We start from the raw sequence: 18,902 nt of genomic DNA on the forward strand, positions 1-18,902 counted from the left end.
AAGAAAGGACTCCTTTAACCCTTTGCACTCCCAATCATTGACGCGTCGATAGCTGATGTCGGGTCACCCTCGACGAAGGAGGGCAAGGGTTAAAAAATGGATTTCAAACCCTTTGACTACTTAAGACACTGGAAGCCGTCCGACATTTGGTCCATTATTGCCTGCACGGTTTCCGGAATTTCGCCCCTATGTCGAAAGGGCTCCGTATTCAAGTTAAGGGAATAAATGAATTTCAGACAGAGGATTACTTTTGGGTGCCGAGATTGGAACGCAATTGCCGGGAGCGATCCTCGAGGAAGACGACGAGGAGATGAGGACGGTACCCGAAGAGGACCATGACGAGGCGGGGGATGTGCCGCGATATCGGGAGAATTCCAGACCAAGGAGCGGAGTTAACTCGGTAATGACGTGATGAGCCCTCGAAAGCCCGCCGAGGCGTGTTATTGTTAATTTGCATACTTAATTGTATCCGTCTGGCCCAAGAGAGGATCGATCCCCCCGACCTACCCCACGCCACCTTCGAGGTAGCCCTAGACGTGATCCGGCTACTCCTCTATATCTACTTATATTTATTATCTGCATAATATATATTACCGACCTAATAAACATATATATAAACGATTCGGCGATACGTACTTATATTTATTATATCCTTATAATATTCTCATACTAAACACGCGAGTCGTTAAAAAATACCCGAGATAATTTTTATCGCCCCCCTTTGATATCTTCCTTTATTTCACTTATCGACAGCATCCAGGAATCCGATACAGGAATTCCGGGTCCTCGTCTCTTCCCCTCCGGCCACCCTCGTCGTGTCCCGGGATTCTTCGAGAGCAATCGAACTAATCCCTCGCCCGAGGGAGTCCCGGGGAGTCCCGGGAACCCGAAGTCCACCGGGAATCCGGAGAACGAACCCCGGGGAGGCGGATTCCTCGAGGGGCTCTTCAAAGGACCCGGCGATTGATTAAACGGGAACTCGAGGTAGCGGACGCGATCCCGGAAAAATCGAGGGAAAATTCGGGAAGCACCTCGAACCCCTCGAATTCCCCGATTCCCGATTATCAACGGCCCTCGATATTTCAAATAAAAAAAAAAAAGAAGGAGAAGGAAATAATCGCTAAGAAGAATCCCATATTTTTGAGGAAAGGAAACTCCCTCGCCTCCAGGACCCCTCGTCCCGATTCCAGGAAGAGAGGATCACGTCGTCCCAGGATTCCCGCAACCCCGTTGATCCGAAAAACTCCCGAACGCGGGAAGGACTTCCGCGGGATCCTTCCTCGGGAGGAAGACAAATCCCTCGGGAGCCGCTCGTAAAGCGAGATAATAATGGCGTCCCCCTGTTAGGTACCGACCTATCCCAACGCCACGACCCGGGACAGTTTCTCCCTCGGGATGACTTCCAGGAGAAAAAAAAAAATGCGAATTTCATCTCGCCGAATTCCTTGTCGAGGGAAAATTTCGGCCGCTGATTTCAGGTCCTGGTAGAGGAAAGAGAGAGAAGAGGAGATGCAGCGGCCATAAGAGGGAAAGAGACGGAGCGACGGAGCCGAAGGTACTGACCTTACTCGCTCCCGTGGGAGAGGGGGGAACCCCATACGTAGACAGTTACGAGGCTTACGTAGGTGTACACACGTAATTCCATTAGGGTCACGGTAGCGCGTTCTCGTGGAACCTGACTGGCCAGTGGCTATCAACCGGCTTCGATTCTCGAGTGATCGATCGGCCATCGATCAAGAATTACCATACGATCGTGCGATGCGCGACAAATTTCCCATACGTCTTTCCCTCCTCAGAAAAGGAATTACTTTACGAAGCACAGGTAGCCCGAAAAAAATTAATAATTAATAAAAAGAAAAATTCCGTCTCACCCTCTCGCGATCAACGATCGATTCCCATAATCGAAGCCACCCCGACCGGCCATTGTTGAATTTAATCCCGGGGAGAAAAAATTCCCCTTTGACATGTCATGTATACATCACTACTTGCAATTGCCCGATAAAAAAAAAAATAATCGCCATATTTTTAAATCCTCGAAAGAGTTAATATGCACCTCAGGAGGACTTTTCTCGACCTTATCGGACGTTAAGCCTTGCAAGAGGTGCATCCCCTGGTTAAAGTCCCGCAAATCCCGCGGCCGCACGTCAGGGGCTTCGGGTGAGGATGTCGTTCTTGGGTGTCGGGGGGGACTGCCCCCCACAGTCCCGCGACATCCCCCGGGATCGCCCGGGTTACCGTCTGGCTTCCGGCTTCACCCTTCCGGGGATGGTCGCCGCCCCCTCCCGGGAGTCAAACTTTTAATTCCCCCCCGGATCGATCCGCCGAGCTAACGAGGACCGATCGGGGGTGGAGTTGCCCCCTTCCCCAAGATCGCACCCCCGAGTGAGAGTTTCGTACCAAGAGCGCCCCGTTGAAAAGAAATTAAAACGAAGGAAATCCGGGTAAAATCGGGGAAACTCCGGAAATTCAGAAAAACCTCCCTAGAGAGGCTAATGAGGGGGGCATGCCCCCCCATCCTTCCCGAGATCTTTCTGAAGAGCCGCAACAAGCGGCGGGCCAAACTTTTCGTATTTGCCGGGGACCGCGGAATTGCCCCAGTTTCCGAAATGACCCTCTCCCCCTTTCCGTGGGGGGAGGGAGTCCGCACCTTGGAAATAACCGGGGTGTCCTTTCATCCCGGAAGCGTGCGCGCATTCACCGGCGGGGGTTGTTCCGGGGGGTCGAGGGTGCATTTCCAAGCAGGCCTCATTCCGCACCCTTTTCACCCCCCGGGGGCGAATTCAAATCCCCCCCTCATCCGTGGTCGAAAAGTGCAACATCGTCAAGAAAACGAAAAAGAAAAACCTCCCTCACTGTCTCCGTCAGAATTCATCAAATCCCTCGAGAAATTAATGTACGCAATCGTGATAAGGGCCGCGAGGGCGATGTACGAGACGAACGCCTACCGCGAATTGAAACGCGCCCCTCATTCGGGGATGAAAGAGGAAAAAAAAAGAACAACACCCACCCCCCGTCGCGCGCCCCACCCCGGGAAATCTATTACGCGCAATATCCGGGAAATTTGCAAAATTCGCAATGGGGGGAGAGGGCGGGGGGGTGTTTGCCTGGTGCAATATGCGCAATGTGCAGCGGGCCGGCCCGCGTTCGGCAGGTGCGTGGGTTCCGGGTCGAGCGATTTTCCGCGGAGGGGGAGCTTCGACGCGGGAGGGGGTGGCGAAAACTCGGAAAACGCGGAAACGAGCCTCGCACCGGCTTAATTCGATATCCCCTACGTCCCTCTTTCGGACGGGGGACACGCGTGATATCCCACGGTGCGAGACCGCGGAAAACGGCGGGAGGGAAAATTCCTGGACGGACACACCGATTCATCGAGTTTTCCGACTCAACCCGCGATTAGATGCGACCGACGGGGGTGGGTTAGGAAAAAAAATTCGAGGAATTAATAAACACAGAAGAGATTACGAATTAATCATTAAACATATAAAATTCCAGGAATTTAACGGCATACGGGGGACAGATAACGCGATCCCGAATTTCGCCGTCCAGGACACCGCCGTCGGTTCGTCAAGGGGTTGAAGAGAGTTGGGGAGAACTGCCGATCGATTTAATGCCCCCCACCCCCTCCCCAATCAAAACCCACGTGGATCCCATATTTGATGACGACCGACTAATCCGCGCGAAACCGCCGCGGATATCCCGATGACCCTTGATTAAACGCGATTGCGGTCGTACCCCACCCCCCTCATCCTGGAAACCTCGCGCATGTCGAAGCAAAAGGCAAACCCAATTACCGGAATTTCTTTCGGATAGGAGACGGGAGAAAAAAAAAAGGAGAGGAGAGGGAGGGAATGACTCCTGCGAGGAGAAGTGTGTGTTACGCCCTCTCGGTTCCTTCGATTTCCATGTTCCTTTTTTATTCCCCGCTCCTCTTTCGATCGCACTGCGGGGAGGGCACCCTTTTCCGGCACTCGCCGCGAAAACCAATTTCCCCGGGGACCCGGCCGCGCTCCAGGAATCGAGAGGGCCGTAGCTGACCGCGCGAATCCTCGTTTAATCCCCCCCCCCCCCCCAGCGGAGGCAATTTAATTAATGCGGGGGCCGGATCGACCTTTCGTCGATTTCAGGACTCCCGCGAAAACCGCGACGGGGCCATCGGATATCCACCGGGGGAGTCCCGGATGCGGTGCCGCGCACTCGAGGCGGCGCTCTCGAGACGCGCTGCATCAGCTGCACCAAAAGGTGGGACTGTGGGGGCGGGGGCAAATGCACCAGGTTGCGCGTTTCGCCACCCCAGTTTTTTTTTCCCCTATCCCTTCCCGGCCAATTACCCCCCAGGGATCGCTTAAACGGGAGAAAAAATGAGGGGCGTCAACTTCCGCAAGGGAAAAAAAAAGCGAAAAAAAAAAGAACCACCCTCCCCCCCAATTTCCCGCAAATCCCGGCGATCGGAAAAGCGCATTCGGATTTCCTCCGCGAGCATATCGAGGATTTTCCGCGTACAGGAGATGGAAGGGAGGGATCCCTAGGGAGTCTTAAGGCGGGTTTGACGTCTCTCCTCGAGATGTTCCGGCCCCCCCGTTCCCTGATAACGAGGACCGAGGTACCCATTTTCCGACAGGAGGGAACCCCCCCACTGCCCTCCCCCCAGGATCTCCTAGGACGGCGAGCCGGCTATCCGTCGGTCCATGCAGCCCCCGACTGGCATATCAAGGAGAAGGGGGGCACCGGGGGGTGAGAGGGTATCGTCCCTCTTGCAAAGAGACGAGGAGGAGGAGGGTAGGGGGTTATCGGGGATACCGTCGACTTTTTCCTAGCGCGTGACTCGAATGAACGAGAGAGCTCGTGGAATCGCCCCAAAAGGGGGCACGGGGTGGGAATCCGAGAAAAGCATTCGAGGGGGGTCGAGCCCCCCCGCCAGCCGAGGATACGGAGTTTCTCGTCTCACTTCCGGGCCCGGAGAGCCGGAAAAGGGACTTCGGTCCTGGGGAAGAAATCCGGGAAAATTCTCTATCGCGGAGGGCGAGAGATAAGCGCCTCTCCTAGTCGACGTAATCGCGCCCCCTGATAGTCGGGAATTTATGCATCCGTTTTTATGACGTTTGACAAGAGGGGGGCGAATCTCACCTGGGAAAGTCGGGAGAGATCTCGCGGGGTCAATTCGACGAAGGGGTTTGCCAAGATCACATGTATGGATATCAGAAGGAGGTGATAAGAGAAGGCGCGACACTCACCCGGGGTCCAGCGTGCGGGAGTGGCGGCGGGGATCGATCGATCGGCCGCCACCTCTGGGGATCGATGGGGGTCGATAGCGATCGATGGCGACCCGGCCGCAATCTCCTCGCGTCAGGTGGATTCGGTACAATCACTCGCTTATCACTAGCCCACTTTCACCGACACCGACCGGGACCGACCGTCAAGGCCGTCGCGACGCCCCGAATCCGATCTCCGCGATTAATCGATTAATCACTACCACCCTCTGTAAGATCGATCGACTCGATCGACCTCCACGATCACCGACTTCCCTTTTTGCTCGCTATCAATGAATCTCACGAAAAGATAGATAAATCGTAAGGAGTGACTATTAAAAAAAAAAAAAAAAAATAGAAAGAAGCGGATAGTAAAGGAAAGTGGGTAACAATTAAACGATAAAAAAAAAGTAGAAAAAAGATAACGAAAGAAAGTGCGAGGATATTCCTCCGGAAAGAGAAGGAGACACCTTCGGTGTCGCACCCTCCACTATTCGTCGGGTTTTTAGGGTGCTTCTTCCTTTCCTTAGATATACCACGCAAACTGCACTATCACGAGCACCTCCGATAACGTCGGTCGACGTCGAGGAGCGACGAGCGCCGTCGAGCGCTGCGACGCGACTGAACCGAGCGGGCGGCGTCGCGCCGAGTCGAGCCGAGTCGAGCCGAGTCTATCCGAGAGTTGCGCGCAAGCCGGGTATGATCTCGGCCAATTATCACACCAGGAAAGAGGGGAGGGAGGGGGTTTAGTATCCCGAGAAGTCACAATTAAAATCCCCCACCCCAAATTAATAGATCGAATCTCGGGGACGCATTAGCGCGTGATCCTCGACTCGGCCCGATTGCCGGGAGCATTGATAAGGTCGCATCTAGGGGTGTCCCCCTAATCAGCCCCTCCGATAAGGCGAATCGCCCATTTCAGGGCAGTCCTCGGGGGTCTGAGGATCCCAATCAAGGTATCTCACCCACCTATGGACCGACATCAAGCCGATCTCTAATCGGACCTCAAATCGATATCGTTATCAGGACTTAAAGTGCGACATCTTCGGCGCATCTCGAGACGGGAGGGATCGTCCTGGGAGAGCTAGAGGGAAAAAAAACGGAAAAAAAAGAGGAAAGGGCAGATTTAGGCACTCCCCTCTAACGAGTCCACCCCAGCTGCAGGACTCACCCCTTTCCCGGGATCTAGACGCGGGGGTGAGGGGTCAAATTGCAGGGGGAGGGGGAGGTTGGCCCGATGTCAATTTTTTCTTTTCTCATTTCATCGTACCTCCGTTATCGCGCCTCTCGAGGACACGTGTAGTATCGGATCCCGTTGGACCGCCGGGTGCATCGCTCGGCCGGGATTACGATGCACATGCACCGAGGTAATGCCCCCCCCCCCCCCTCTCTCGTTGCTGCATCTCGAGATGAACCGCAACAACGCTCGGCCCTCTCGTCGGCGCAGCTGGCTCGAAAATAATCGGCAGAGGGGCCGAGCCGGTTCCCGAGGGAGAATTATTCGCGAATTCCTGCGGTGGGCGGCCTTCGTGAATCGCCGGCCCAGGAAGGCCGCGGGAGAAATAGGATCTCGAGTGATAACGGGCGACGCGAGATCTCGCGGTAATCCGTTAAGAAATCATAGTAATAGTTAAAGAAAAAAAAAAAAAAATTTGCCAACATTCGGTAACAGTGGGCAATGGACCTGGATTTTTATTCGTCTTATCACCCGGGTTATCAGAATCTGGACAAGGTTTCCTCCTCTTCCGGGAAACGCGGGAAGTGGGAAGAACGGGCAGGGAGGTGATTTCGCCTTAGTGAGGAAAAATGAGGGAGGGAAACAAAAGAGAGTGAAAGAGGAGGCGAACGAGTTCCTCGTCTCCTTAACGTCGGGAGACGAGGTCCCGAGGGACCTCGGGAGGTGAATTAATCCAGTCCATCCAACTTTCGGGACTCGAGGCCGTAACGGCCGAGGACCCCCCGCCAGGTTAACTTTGTCACGGGGATGATGGAAACTCGATTTTCGACACGCAGGACGCAAACTCCGGGAATTTTCCCGGGCCTCGTCGACCGGGGGTAACTTTTCCAGCCGGGATGTTCTGGACTCACCTGGAGCTGCACCTGGAGCTGCAAGCAGAAAAAAAAAAAACGGAAACACGTTAGATCTTCCTCTACTGACAAGAAAATCTCCAAAGTATGAACGTTCAAGTTTTACATATTTCCCGAATTTTCCCGAAAAACCTGACCCCTTACCTCAGCCCCCCGGGCACCCGGACGACGTCGTAGCGTCCTCCGAATTTCCTCCCCTGTTCGCGGGGGCTCTTGGGCCCCCTAAAGGACCCAAAGCTCTGCAGGGGTTGATAAGCCTCGGAGGTCCGCTGATAATCCTCGACGCAACCGCCGCAGCACTTCGTCATTGCGACCCTTTTTTCTCACCTTCCCTCGATTATTCCAATTTACTCCCAAACTCCTCGAAAAACCTCCCTCGAGAGAATTTCCTGATAACGAGATATAACGTCTCCCCGGATGACGCTATCGATCACCGCTGATAAGGGACGGCATGGCCACGCGTCAGAAATCCCATCGACGACGAATCACAGCTCGGATTGAAATTTCGATCGCGTACACGGGAAATGTCTGCCGAGGTACAACGAGGTACAACAAGGCCCCCTCCCCCTAGCCCCCCCACCCACCCCCCCCGAAACCTTTTATTAATCTGCCGCAAGTCGATGTGCATTCGCGGCACGACCCGGTAATTCCATCGACGCGTGCAGGCACGGTTAAGAAAAGGGGAGAAAAAAGAATGCCTTCCCCCTTTCCTGGCAAAAAAAGAAAGATATTAAAAAAAAATAGAGGGAGACATACAGGCGACGAAAGAGTCCTTATTCCGCGATTCCCGGGATAATCGATCCCGCTGAATTTCCGAGGTTTCTCGCTGCGATTAATTTTTTTTTTTCCCCTTCTCTCGTCGATCCTTAATATGCAATTGTCAAAGGAGGGAGAGCGAGTTATTCGGTGTGATTATTATTTTCTCGTTGATTTTTAATAAATAATCGCCAATTTAGGTAGGCGCCACCTAACGAGTTCACTTAACCGTGATTACTTTTCACCCAGTTGATTATTAATAAACAATTGTTAATCGAGCGATCTCGGTCCTCGCGCTCGCGGGTGAGCGCAAAGCGCTACTGAAAGAGAGTCTAGCAGAGGGTCGAGGAAGAGCCCGAAGACGAAGACGAAGAGGAAGAGAAGAGAGGGAGAGGGCGAAGAAGAAGCGGAACACGTGTCCCGGCAAAGGCTCGATATGGACGCGTTCGCTGGAAAGAGAAAGGGAGAGAAAAAGAGGGAGAGAGAGAGAGAGCAGGCGCAGCATCCGCCAGACAGATAAGTGCACGGGCCTTTATCAGGAAGCCGAGACCTACCGGGAACCCGGGACCATCGGCCTCCGACTTGGTGGGGAACCCTGAAGAGAAGGAGCCAATGATCTCGGCGACGATGACGAATGACCCGCCGGAGAAAATAACTCCCTCCCCTTGTCAATCCCCCCGTTGATAAGAATTAATTAAGACGGAAGAGGAACGCCTTGAAATTTCAAACCAATGATTTTTTTTTTTTTAATCCTTGACTTTTCGATTTCTCAGACTTTTAAAACAATTGCCTGCGAGTCATGGACGTTCCCTTCTGTGTAAAAAAAAAAGAGAAGCGAAAGGGGAAAGACCGACCTCGAGTGAATAAGGAAAATTAATGATTAATAAATTTCGAAGGTTTTTACGAACTTTTTATCAGTGCAAACCGTATATTGATTAAAAACGCGAGTGTCAGCTAAACGAGGACGAATGTCGCAATTCCGTTCGCCGCCTCATCCCCACTCCGGGAAAACCGAGGAAAACCTCGACTTTCCGGTGCAATTCCTGGGACGAACGGGGGAAATAAACAGGAGAATGGAAACCGAAAAGAGCGAACAAAAGGAATTAAAAGGGAATATATGTATATTCAAAACCACCGCGGAATTTCGACGAGGGAGAAAAAATGAAAGTAGCGACGAGGAAAAAATTCAGGAGGGAGAAAATCGGCGAGAGGGAAACGAGTGATAAATCCCGGGATTCCGCAATATCCCCGGCGACGTCGCTTACGCGAAATCCGCGTTGCGGGAGGAGGAAAACGCAGGCGGGGATATAATTAATAGCACGGGCCGATTAAACGGGACCGCGTCGCCGCAGGGGCCTGAGGTATCGGTGTCTCTCTCGCTCGCGCTCGGCGCCGCATCGCTCGGTCTCTCTCCGACACACGGTGAATATCCGAGGCGAGATGCGGGACGCCCTCTTCGGCATTTATCAGCGGCGCGAGCTACAAGAGGGCTAAGGCTCGGTCTGTAGTCTGCCGACCATGCGGATCAACAACCCGAAGTGCATTTTCTCGTCTTCCCCGATTAACTCCGTATCTTCCCCCCTCCTAACCCCCCCTCGTATTATGAAAGACGATCTCAGATTCGGCTAAGAACCGCTGCTCGTTAAACGCGGAGGGAAAATCGCATTAACCCTGATTGCCACCCTGGTGGTCGCCGACAACGATCAGCTGATCAGCTGATCAGCTGATTCCTGTAGCGATCATCGGTAATGACCGATCAGCTGATCCAAAGCAAGGACGCACCTGGGAATACCTTAAGGACCCGCTGCATCCCAATTCCCGCTTTTATCGGGATAACGGGAACAGCAGGATACGGTTCGTCGGGTCCCTTATCCTCCTTTGAGCTCCTCCGAGATCCTCAAGGTTCCCTCGGGGGTTAAAATTAGCCAGGCCGGAAACGGCGACGCCGGACCTCCAGGGCGTCCCTCGGGAGAGAGAGAACGGGAAAAAAGGGAAGCCAAGACATCTCGGAGGAGCGTCAGCTGGCCAATGGGCTCCTCTAAAGCGTGCGAGGCAAAAACCTCTTCTCGCACGCGAGGAAGATTCGATGACAACGGGAGACCGGATATTCACGGGAATAAAAAGAAATTGCAGGAAGAAAGAAAAATTCCCAGTTCGCAGGGATGACAAAGAAAGAAGGAAAAAAGAGAGGAAGGATTCTCGGGCCAATCGGAAGTCGACGGAGTTCCCGGTTTCCGGTCGGAGGAGCAAGTTCGACGGCGGCCGATTATTCGCGAACTCGCCCGTTTCCCGAAGTTCGGGCGAGTAATGGGAGTAGTTCGCTCCCGAAGGAACGGGAAGGAGGGACGAGGGGAGGGGGGAATTATGAGGACGCGAAAACGCTAAGGGAAACGGATACGCGGCTAAAACGGAAACTCGACGCATTCGTCTCCGCTCCTCCCGGTCCTTCCCCTGGAAATTTCCCCGGCCGGGACGTCCGTCGACAAAAAAAAAAGGGAGGGACCGTGCCCTCGGGACTCGCCTCGGATCCGATGTGTCACCCCGACCTACCCCATTCTCTGGAATATATTTCCGATTTCCACGGAAATGATGGGGAAAATTTTTTCACACCCTAGGGATCGCAGCCGATCCAGCCGAGGGTGATATGAAATAATGGCTCGATTTTAAGATACACTAGATATCAGCTGATATGAAATAATCGACCCTGAATTTTAAATTTCCCAATAAAAAAAAAAAAGAATCGGCAGCCATCTAAAATCACGGCTCCTTGATTTTAGATATCCGAAAGATCAGCCGATCTAATGGAATCGATCCTAAACGACGAGTCCCGATAACAGCCCTCCCGATCGTTATCAAACTCGGATTTACAAGGCTTATCACTCCTCGGGCGAGTTCGCATTCGCCGGGGGTAATCGGCGGAAACTCCGGCGATAAGGCGGAGGATTCCCCAATTTTCCGACTGGTCCCTCGGGACTCCCCTTCCCCGGGCAAGGTGCATCGTTCCCGAATGGAGGGCGCCTCGTTTTCGAGCACTCGCCCCGAGCCGGGGGGGTGCGAGAGACGGTAATTGGAGAGAAGAGGAGAGAAGAGAATCCGAGAGGAGCTGCGAGAGAGGGAGAGAAGTCGAGATAGAACGAGGGCGGCAACGGAGAGAGAGAGAAAAGGAGGGAGGGTGGAGAAAAAGGACGAGAAGAGCTCCTCCGGCGATTCCCTAGACCAGCTCGCGTGCGGCGGGACTCCTCCCCCCTCGACCTCCTCCTCCTTCTCCCAGCATCCCCATCTCATGGACCAAGGATGCACCGACGTGCACGAGTGTGCGTAACATCCCGTCCGGGTGCACATCTCCCGGGCAGAGACCGGATGGAAGTCGCTATAACGCAAACGCCGAGAAAAAAGTCTCTCCCCGAGGGAGATGGATAGACGGAACGGAAAGAGATAAAGAGCGCGAGAGAGAGAGAAAGAAATAGAAAGATTAAGCGTTCCCTCTCGCTGTCTCTCTCGTCCACCGGAACCTGATATCCCGAATAATTGAATGCAGACGACGCACTCTCTCCTTCGGGAGAGCGAAGAAAGGGTAGAGATGCAATTTTTTAAGAAGTAATGAGAGGAGGGAAAAAAAAAATAGGAATCAAAAGAAGAATTCGCGAAAACCCGGAAACGCGACTCTCGACGTCCCGCCTGGTTCCTGAGAGCAGAGGGGGTCGTTCCATCCCGCGGGATTCCGCCCCCCACTTCTTCCCGGGAATATTCCTCCTCCCTCCCACCTTCATTCCGCGCCCCAAGGTAACCGAGCGAAAAGCCTGAAATATCCCGGTAACGAGACCCGACTGCATCTCCCTCCCTCTCCCCTTTTTCGAGCCCCCCCTCCGCCACCCCCCGCAACCGTGCATCCTCTCGAACTAGATATGACAAATTCGGATAACCTTCGTCACGCCGACGTCACGGCCATGAACGTTATCGGCGGTTCCGCCACTCGCAATGCATATCAAGGGATGCACGAGTGCAAGGGTGCATAGGTGGAGGGGTGCATGGGTGCACGGGGTGCATCGACGTGGCGACAGCGACGTCTACTTCCGGAGAGAGGATAGGAAGAGAAAAATGACGAAAGGGTCCTTACGTCGCGAATGTGCTCTTTAACTCGGACATGACGTCAAAGTGCACCGACAGGTGCACAGGTGCATCTATGCAACGAAGTCGATGTTACTTCCCGGAGAGAGAGAGGGAAAGGGAAAAATGAAAGAGGATCCCTCAGGTTGAGGATTAGTCCCGTAACTCGGCCACGTCCCTAAAGTGCATCCCCAGGGATGCACCTGTGCACCGGACCCCGAGGGGATTTCCCGGGAAGAGGGAGACGTCATTTCTCTTGCCTCGGAGGGAGGGAGAGGTTCCCTCGCGACCCTTTCGGGGGCGCTTAACCCCCGGGGGGAGGGCGAGCAAATCAGACGGTGAGCCCCGTTTCAATTTCAACCCTTTCCCCGAGTGCCTCCCCGGAGACAAAGGGACACCCCCTTCGGCGATTCTCCTTCTTCCTTCGGTGCATGCGGAGCGCAACCCGCGGGACGAGTCGCGGGAGAGGAGGAGGGACAAAATGAGAGAGGGAGAGAGAGACGAAAGACGCCGCCCGGAGGCGCCGCGACTATGTCGAGAAGGAAAGGAACGGATATACGGAGGCAAACGAGAGGAACTCTGCGGAAACGCCCGAGACATTCTAGTGGGAGGGGGACATCCCGATCCCGATGCTCCATTAGTCGCATCCCGAAGATCTCTCACCTATCCGTCTCTGGTTCTCGAGCCATTTCCCGATTGCTCGTCGTAGACTTAGGAGGAAAAACCACACAAAAAAAAAATCGAATAAGACAAATTACAAATCAGGAAGAAAAATCGAAGCATAGCCGCCCATCCAAATCGAAGCTTTAGCCCCCAGCTTCTTTTTCTCAGTGTAGCCAGTCACACTTAAATGTTGGAATTAATGAGATATTTTTCTTTTATAGCAAACCGAAACGCGTCGTTATTAACATTTTTTTTTCCCGACCTGAGGGAAATTTATCAATCAACGATGCACTTCTCGTCTTAAGTCAACGCGAGTCTTTTCGCGGTGAAGCTCGAACACCTTAGACTGACGCGAGCGAGATTTGACAATGAGTGTTGCACTTTACGTTAAAAAGAAAAAAAAAAAGAAAAAAAAATCTTATCGCGAAGCGAGGTTTTCTCGGCGACTTCGCGCTCCAGGAGGCGCGGATTCGTCGTGCTTTTTCGCCCCCCGCGATTGCCTCCTTCTTGCCGACGAAGGAGAGGCACGAGCGTCTCGAAACGCGGCCTCCCGGCGCGGCGACGCCCGGCCGACGCCCGGCGCCGCGGGACAGCTCGCAAATTGGATCCCGTAAATGGGACCGGGAAAAAAAAAAGGGACGAGAGGGGACCGAGCGAGTGTCATTTTTTTTTTCCCCCCCTTACAAATCCCATATTCCATATCACCCCGTGTAAACGGTCGTGAATTCAAGGATGAAAACAGGAAACGTAGATAAAGACCGAGCCGATGTGATCTGGGTCCATCCTGGATGCTGGGAGGTCGGGATTTCGGGACCTCCCGAGATCTCCTCCGAAACGACCTCCGGAGCAACGGAACCTCCGGAGTTAACTCGCGAGGATGCCGGCGGGCACTCACCTCTGCCGAAGCACGCACCGAGTCTCTCTCCTCTCCGCTCACCTGATATCGCCGTCTCTCTCTGACCCGAAGATCGTGGCATGCGTCCATCTCTCTCTCTCCCCTTCGAGATCCTCGAGGCCGTCCGAAGACGAGCGCTCCCCTCCCTCGGCGCGACATTCTCCGTTTCTCTTCCTCGTTTCCCCCCGTTGCCCCCCTCCAGAAAAAATTGCCGATAATCAGGGCTACCCCGTTTCCCCCTTGATTCCCGATTTTCCCGCGGGAGTCCCGAAGGATAACGAGGAGGGCTCGGTAAGGAATGCGGCGACGGCGCCCACGCCGCATTCCTCGCTCCGAAACCTCGCCTCCCCCCCTCCTGGCGTCCCTAGGGACCCCGGGACTCTCCTCGACGTCCTCTCGTCCCGACTCCTTCCCACGGGATATCCAATTGCTCCTTGTCCCAGGGTTTCGTCTCGGCCTCCCGTTTACCGCTCCCTCGATCACTCCTCTCGGATCTCTCGTCAGCGAATCCATTTTTTTTTTACACGTTATCATTAACATTTCCGGATTAAATCGATACCTTTCCTTTAAATCCACCTCGTCTGGTTTGCCCCGATTTTTCGTTACATCGATAAAAAATCGCAAATCAATGAATTTCATTGTACAATTGGACCGATGACAAATTTCACCGACTCGTTCAGGAATTATTCTGCGCATGTCCCTGATATATCTCTCTCGCGTATCGATACTCGTTTAAAACCTTCATTTCGTCTCCCGTGTACATTTCAATGTACAATGATTAAAATGAAAATCCGAACAGAAGAGGGGAATATTTGTAAACAGCGTCCCGAAGGCGAGGCCGCGTGATAACTGGGCGGAATGCGTAATCACGTGTTTACATACCCCAAGTCGGACAAAAGTCAAGCCGCGGAAGTGTACGCGACTTCCCGGCCGTTAAAAGAGAATATGGAATCATCACCGACGGTATATAAAATCCCCTTTCGAAGGGGAGGAGGATAAATGATAACGCCTCGGCCGGGCACTTTCCCGCACGCCTGCCCTCTCTCTCGCTCCGCCGCGCGCGGCATCGCGCCGTCTCTCTCGCGCTCGCTCCATTCACACCTGCTCGAGCCATGCACATACTCGACCGATTTCTCGGCCTAATTGCGATCGTTAAATGCGCCGTTTAACTTCACCCACGCCGAAAGAGTGTACCGGATCCTCGACTCGATATATCAGGGACAAAGAGAAGGAAAAAAAAGGTTTACAAAAACAAGGGAAAAAGATATGAAATGAGAACCTCGTCCTTGACGCCAAATTACCGATAATTTATACATACCTATTTCTACCGAACCCGTTATTAAATAAAATACTCTCAATTAATCGCCAGTTCTTATAAAAAAAAAAAACTTGGAATTCTCTCGGTACATCGCAAAACTGAGTTTAATATCTTACACCTATTATCATGAATATTTTTAAGCCTTGGAACGATATCGGGGATTACCGAAATTTAAGCATTACGAACTAAAGTTAATTACCGTTTTACCGGTCATATAAAATAATGCGTATAATATACGTATAAATAAATGATAAACAATTGATATCGTGTACACATTTTACTGCCTGCAATCAGCATTTTAGACCAGGTAAACTCTACCGAGTTTCCCGATGAAATAATGATTTCCTTGTTCACTGGAAGGAGCCGATTAAACTACACAGATCGCATAATATCGTAACATCGTGTTTACGCAGCTTAACCAATTACATGGTGCGACTTATTCGAAGCGTATTATCACGGGCATACTCGTGAAAAACGGGTTAAGGGAGGAGGGACGAAAATTCGAGAAGGAAGGGCCTCTCCGTCGACCCCCACGGGCTAGAGGGAGAGAGAAGAACTCGGTACTCACTTTCTCGGAGAGGACGCCCGTTCCACTTGAGCTCCGTCACACCTGCGGACGCACCGCACTGGACATCCTTCGGCGAAATTCCATAACAGGGTCTCAAAAGGAGAGTCGAAATGGTCCCGGTCGACGCACTTCCCCGGATAAAGAAGACTTCCACCTTGCGATGACCGGTGGGCGGAAATACCACTATCGACGCCGGATTCGAGCAACTAGTCGATAATCGACCCGCCGCGGACGAGGAATTTCCTGTAATCCGTATTTTCCGAGTTCTAACCTCCTTGGGACCGGATTTCAGGTGCGGGACTATTGGCTTCCTCGGCGACGTCGTCCCTGGCGCGGAACGAGGGGCGATCTCGCGGCGTCGGACGCGCGTCGAGGCGCGGTCCCCGTCACCGAGGTGCGCGGGCGTTCCCCGGACAGGCAATCGGCTGTCGACCCTCCCGTGACCGGCGCGAGACTGAAGCCGAGAGCGGCAACAGGTTCGCCCGGCGGCCGCGCGGGGTGGGGGCGGCCAGCCGGCTCGGCCAGGTAGCTCGACCGTTTCCGCGAGGCCTCGGGCAACCTCGGCTCGCGTCTCCGCCTAGGCGCCGCCATCTTGCGTACGCAGCAACAGGTTGTCGCAGGGGCCGCCAGGTGGAACGAGAACGCCTCGAATGAAAGCTTGGAAATGAGGTAGGAGACTGCGAAAATATGTCTATGAACTTAAACGTATTAAATGCGAGGTATGATTGGTACAAATGATGTAACGGAGAGATGGATGGAATATTCGAAGAGGTTGAAGAGTCTCGGCGGCACGAGGTGAGCCTCGACTCGGCGCATGGGGAGCCTCGCTTTATGATTATTGCATTTCGTTTTTCTGAATCATCGCCTCCTCCCCTCTCAACTGCCTTTCTAACCTGTTACCTCACTTCCCTCTTTAGCGTGCCGATCCCGCTCGGACGGCAGCGCCGCTACGGGGAAACTATTTAAAGTGCTTCGGGTAGTTGATACGAAAAATACAAAATGGCGGACCGGGAATGTTCGGGTGCGTGGGTTGGAATTTGACTGGAGCAAGTGGTGGGGTTTCTACTGTCAAAATGCACGACGAGAGGGCATTTTGCACGTCGAGATAACAATTGTCTCCGATTACTCGGAAAGCGAGGAGCGATACGATGGCGCAGACGATTGGAAGGGTATAAAAAGGTCTCGGCAAGCTAGCGCGCGATACGCGATAACCTCTCTTCGCTCGTGAAATTCGCTCGGTCAGTCTGGACGTGAATCGGTGGCTTAAAATAGTTGTTTCGATCCAGACTCTCGAAAGGGTGCCGAGATGTCGTGCCTCCTGTTGAATCAGAAGGACGTCCACATAAAAATCCCGTCTGTCGAGACGTTGGATAATGTAACGTATTACATTATTCAGGTTAAAGTTGCTTCCGTTGAATGGATGGTCAAGCATAGGTACAGCGACTTTGCTGAGCTTCACGAGAGCCTGGTGAACGAACACTGCGTAGCGAAGGATATCCTTCCTCCAAAGAAACTGATTGGTAACAAGAGCGAAGCCTTCGTGGAGAAGCGGCGCCTTGGCTTGGAGGAATATCTGAATGCCGTCTATGTTTATCTGAAGAAAATGATGCCAAGGGAGCTCGCACTGTTCCTCGACATGCACATCTATGATACATTCTTCGTACTCCAAAATATGGCTCTGCAGTTCGTCACCGAAGGAGATGCGCTTCTTCGAGCATCTAAAAGTTACACCTTCACGCCCATACAGGTATCCATCGTTTACAAACGGGTAAATAATAAATCGATAATCCGTGCTTCTTCTTTCAGCTTTACTCCATCAGCGAAAGGCTGAAACAACCTTGTCCGACAATGGAGGTGATAGATAAGAAGTATGACTTCAGCCACGTTCTAGACTTCAGTTCTCATCTCGATAGTCTCGTCGTTCAAGGGAGTACGGAATGCTGTGGTACTAGTAATATCTGCCCATCTAATTTGCCGATCGAATTGTCCAGTTTCAAGAATATAGAGGAGCTGACCATCGACAGTTACCCGATGGACAAGATCTACGGGATGGGAAACCTAAGGGACACCGTAAGGGTCCTCAAGGTTTACAACGCTAATTTGAGGAGCATCGTAGAGCTGGCTATGTGCGAAGAGGTTCACAAGCACCTGTCCAGTGCAAACGACTCGCATGTATGGTGGAAAGTAACCACTTTAGACGTCAGTAACAACAAAATAGAGACAATAGACGAAGCCATCAGACTTCTGCCACACATCGAGTCGCTGACGTTGAATAATAACGGGCTCTCGGAAATCCTGAACGTTACTCTGCTTCCTAGACTGTCGCATCTGTATTTGGCTTCGAATAATTTCACCACGCTACCTGACAATCTGCACACCAAATTAGGAAACATCGTCTTCATGGACTTGTCGCAGAATAATCTGACTTCCCTCGCTGGCTTCTCAAAGTTGTACGCGTTGGAGGGCCTTGACGTCAGCTGCAATCGAATCGAGAGCATCGAAGAAGTGAAGAACATTGGCCATTTGCCTTGCCTCGAGAATCTGATACTGACTGGCAATCCGGTTTCTACGATAGTCGATTATAGAGTCAAAGTGTTAGAGCCTTTTGGCAAACGTGCCGCAGACATCTGTCTGGATAACGAAAAACCAAATCAGAAGGAACTCGATACAGTGTCCGTTCTTCAAGCTTTGAGGATCGCCAGGGAAGGCAAATCGCCATCTTTCAGTACCACCGATGCACCTTTGTTTTCTGCCGAGATACCAAGTATTTAGACACACGAACTTTCCATACTCAGAGTCTCATTATTAAAACATAATATTCTCAGTTACTTCTATAAGACTCTTTTCCATCGATCGATGGATTCGAATTGGTACCATTTACCTCCGATGGTAATTTCTTTTCTATAAAGTCTCGTCATATTTATTTAAACAAAGAAAGGTAATCGGCAGAGAAAGGAACACTAGTAATATTTATTGCAATATAAATCGGCGCTTCTCTGCCGCTTGGTAACCTGAAGATGTCCTAGCAGTATGAAACAAACCATAATCTATCGATATAGTTTATGCTGGAAGGGCTTTCATCGATGTGAATTAGCGACTAGAAGGAGTTACCTTTTAAAGCTGTACCATAATCTGCCGTATGGATTTTATAAGGACGTAACAAAGCCTATCGAATTGTACATAAGATGACAAACTATTTTGTTAACGATTAAATAAACTGTGATAACGTGTCGGGGTTCGTTAACTAGTCGCGCGAAAAGC

At 52.2% G+C, this 18,902-nt stretch overlaps 2 protein-coding genes across 3 annotated transcripts in view; one reads left to right on the forward strand and one right to left on the reverse strand.

Annotated features, from left to right (window-relative positions):
• The window catches only part of LOC111674323, a 44,109-nt gene extending 27,877 nt beyond the window's left edge, over positions 1–16,232 (reverse strand). The window contains exons 1-3 of the mRNA XM_023434125.1: positions 16,155–16,232; positions 15,642–16,095; positions 7,335–7,352 (exon numbers count right to left, since the gene is read on the reverse strand). Of these exons, the coding sequence (XP_023289893.1) occupies positions 7,335–7,352; positions 15,642–16,095; positions 16,155–16,232 (550 nt within the window). The remainder of the gene's footprint in view (positions 1–7,334; positions 7,353–15,641; positions 16,096–16,154) is intronic.
• A 31-nt stretch (positions 16,233–16,263) lies between these two features.
• On the forward strand, positions 16,264–18,872 carry LOC105699381 (nischarin). Of its 2 annotated transcripts, XM_012424304.2 has the most exons (3): positions 16,264–16,310; positions 17,038–17,388; positions 17,448–18,872. In XM_012424304.2, the coding sequence occupies exons 2-3, from the start codon at positions 17,062–17,064 to the stop codon at positions 18,411–18,413; spliced, it is 1,293 nt and encodes a 430-aa protein (XP_012279727.1). In that variant the 5' UTR covers positions 16,264–16,310; positions 17,038–17,061; the 3' UTR covers positions 18,414–18,872. The 2 variants fall into 2 exon arrangements, with proteins under 2 accessions (XP_012279727.1, XP_012279726.1); XM_012424303.1 differs by lacking the exon at positions 16,264–16,310 and having other exon boundaries at positions 16,948–17,388.
• The last annotated feature ends 30 nt before the right edge of the window (positions 18,873–18,902 follow it).

The sequence above is a fragment of the Orussus abietinus genome, unplaced genomic scaffold, assembly GCF_000612105.2.
Source record: "Orussus abietinus isolate OABI.00-Male unplaced genomic scaffold, Oabi_2.0 scaffold8, whole genome shotgun sequence".
Lineage (NCBI taxonomy): Eukaryota > Metazoa > Arthropoda > Insecta > Hymenoptera > Orussidae > Orussus > Orussus abietinus.

Coding starts and splice junctions, on each gene's coding strand:
- LOC105699381 (XM_012424303.1), top strand. CDS start 16,948: ATGTCGTGCCTCCTGTTGAATCAGAAGGACGTCCACATAAAAATCCCG. Junction 17,389..17,447: donor ACACCTTCACGCCCATACAG/GTATCCATCGTT, acceptor TTCTTCTTTCAG/CTTTACTCCATCAGCGAAAG.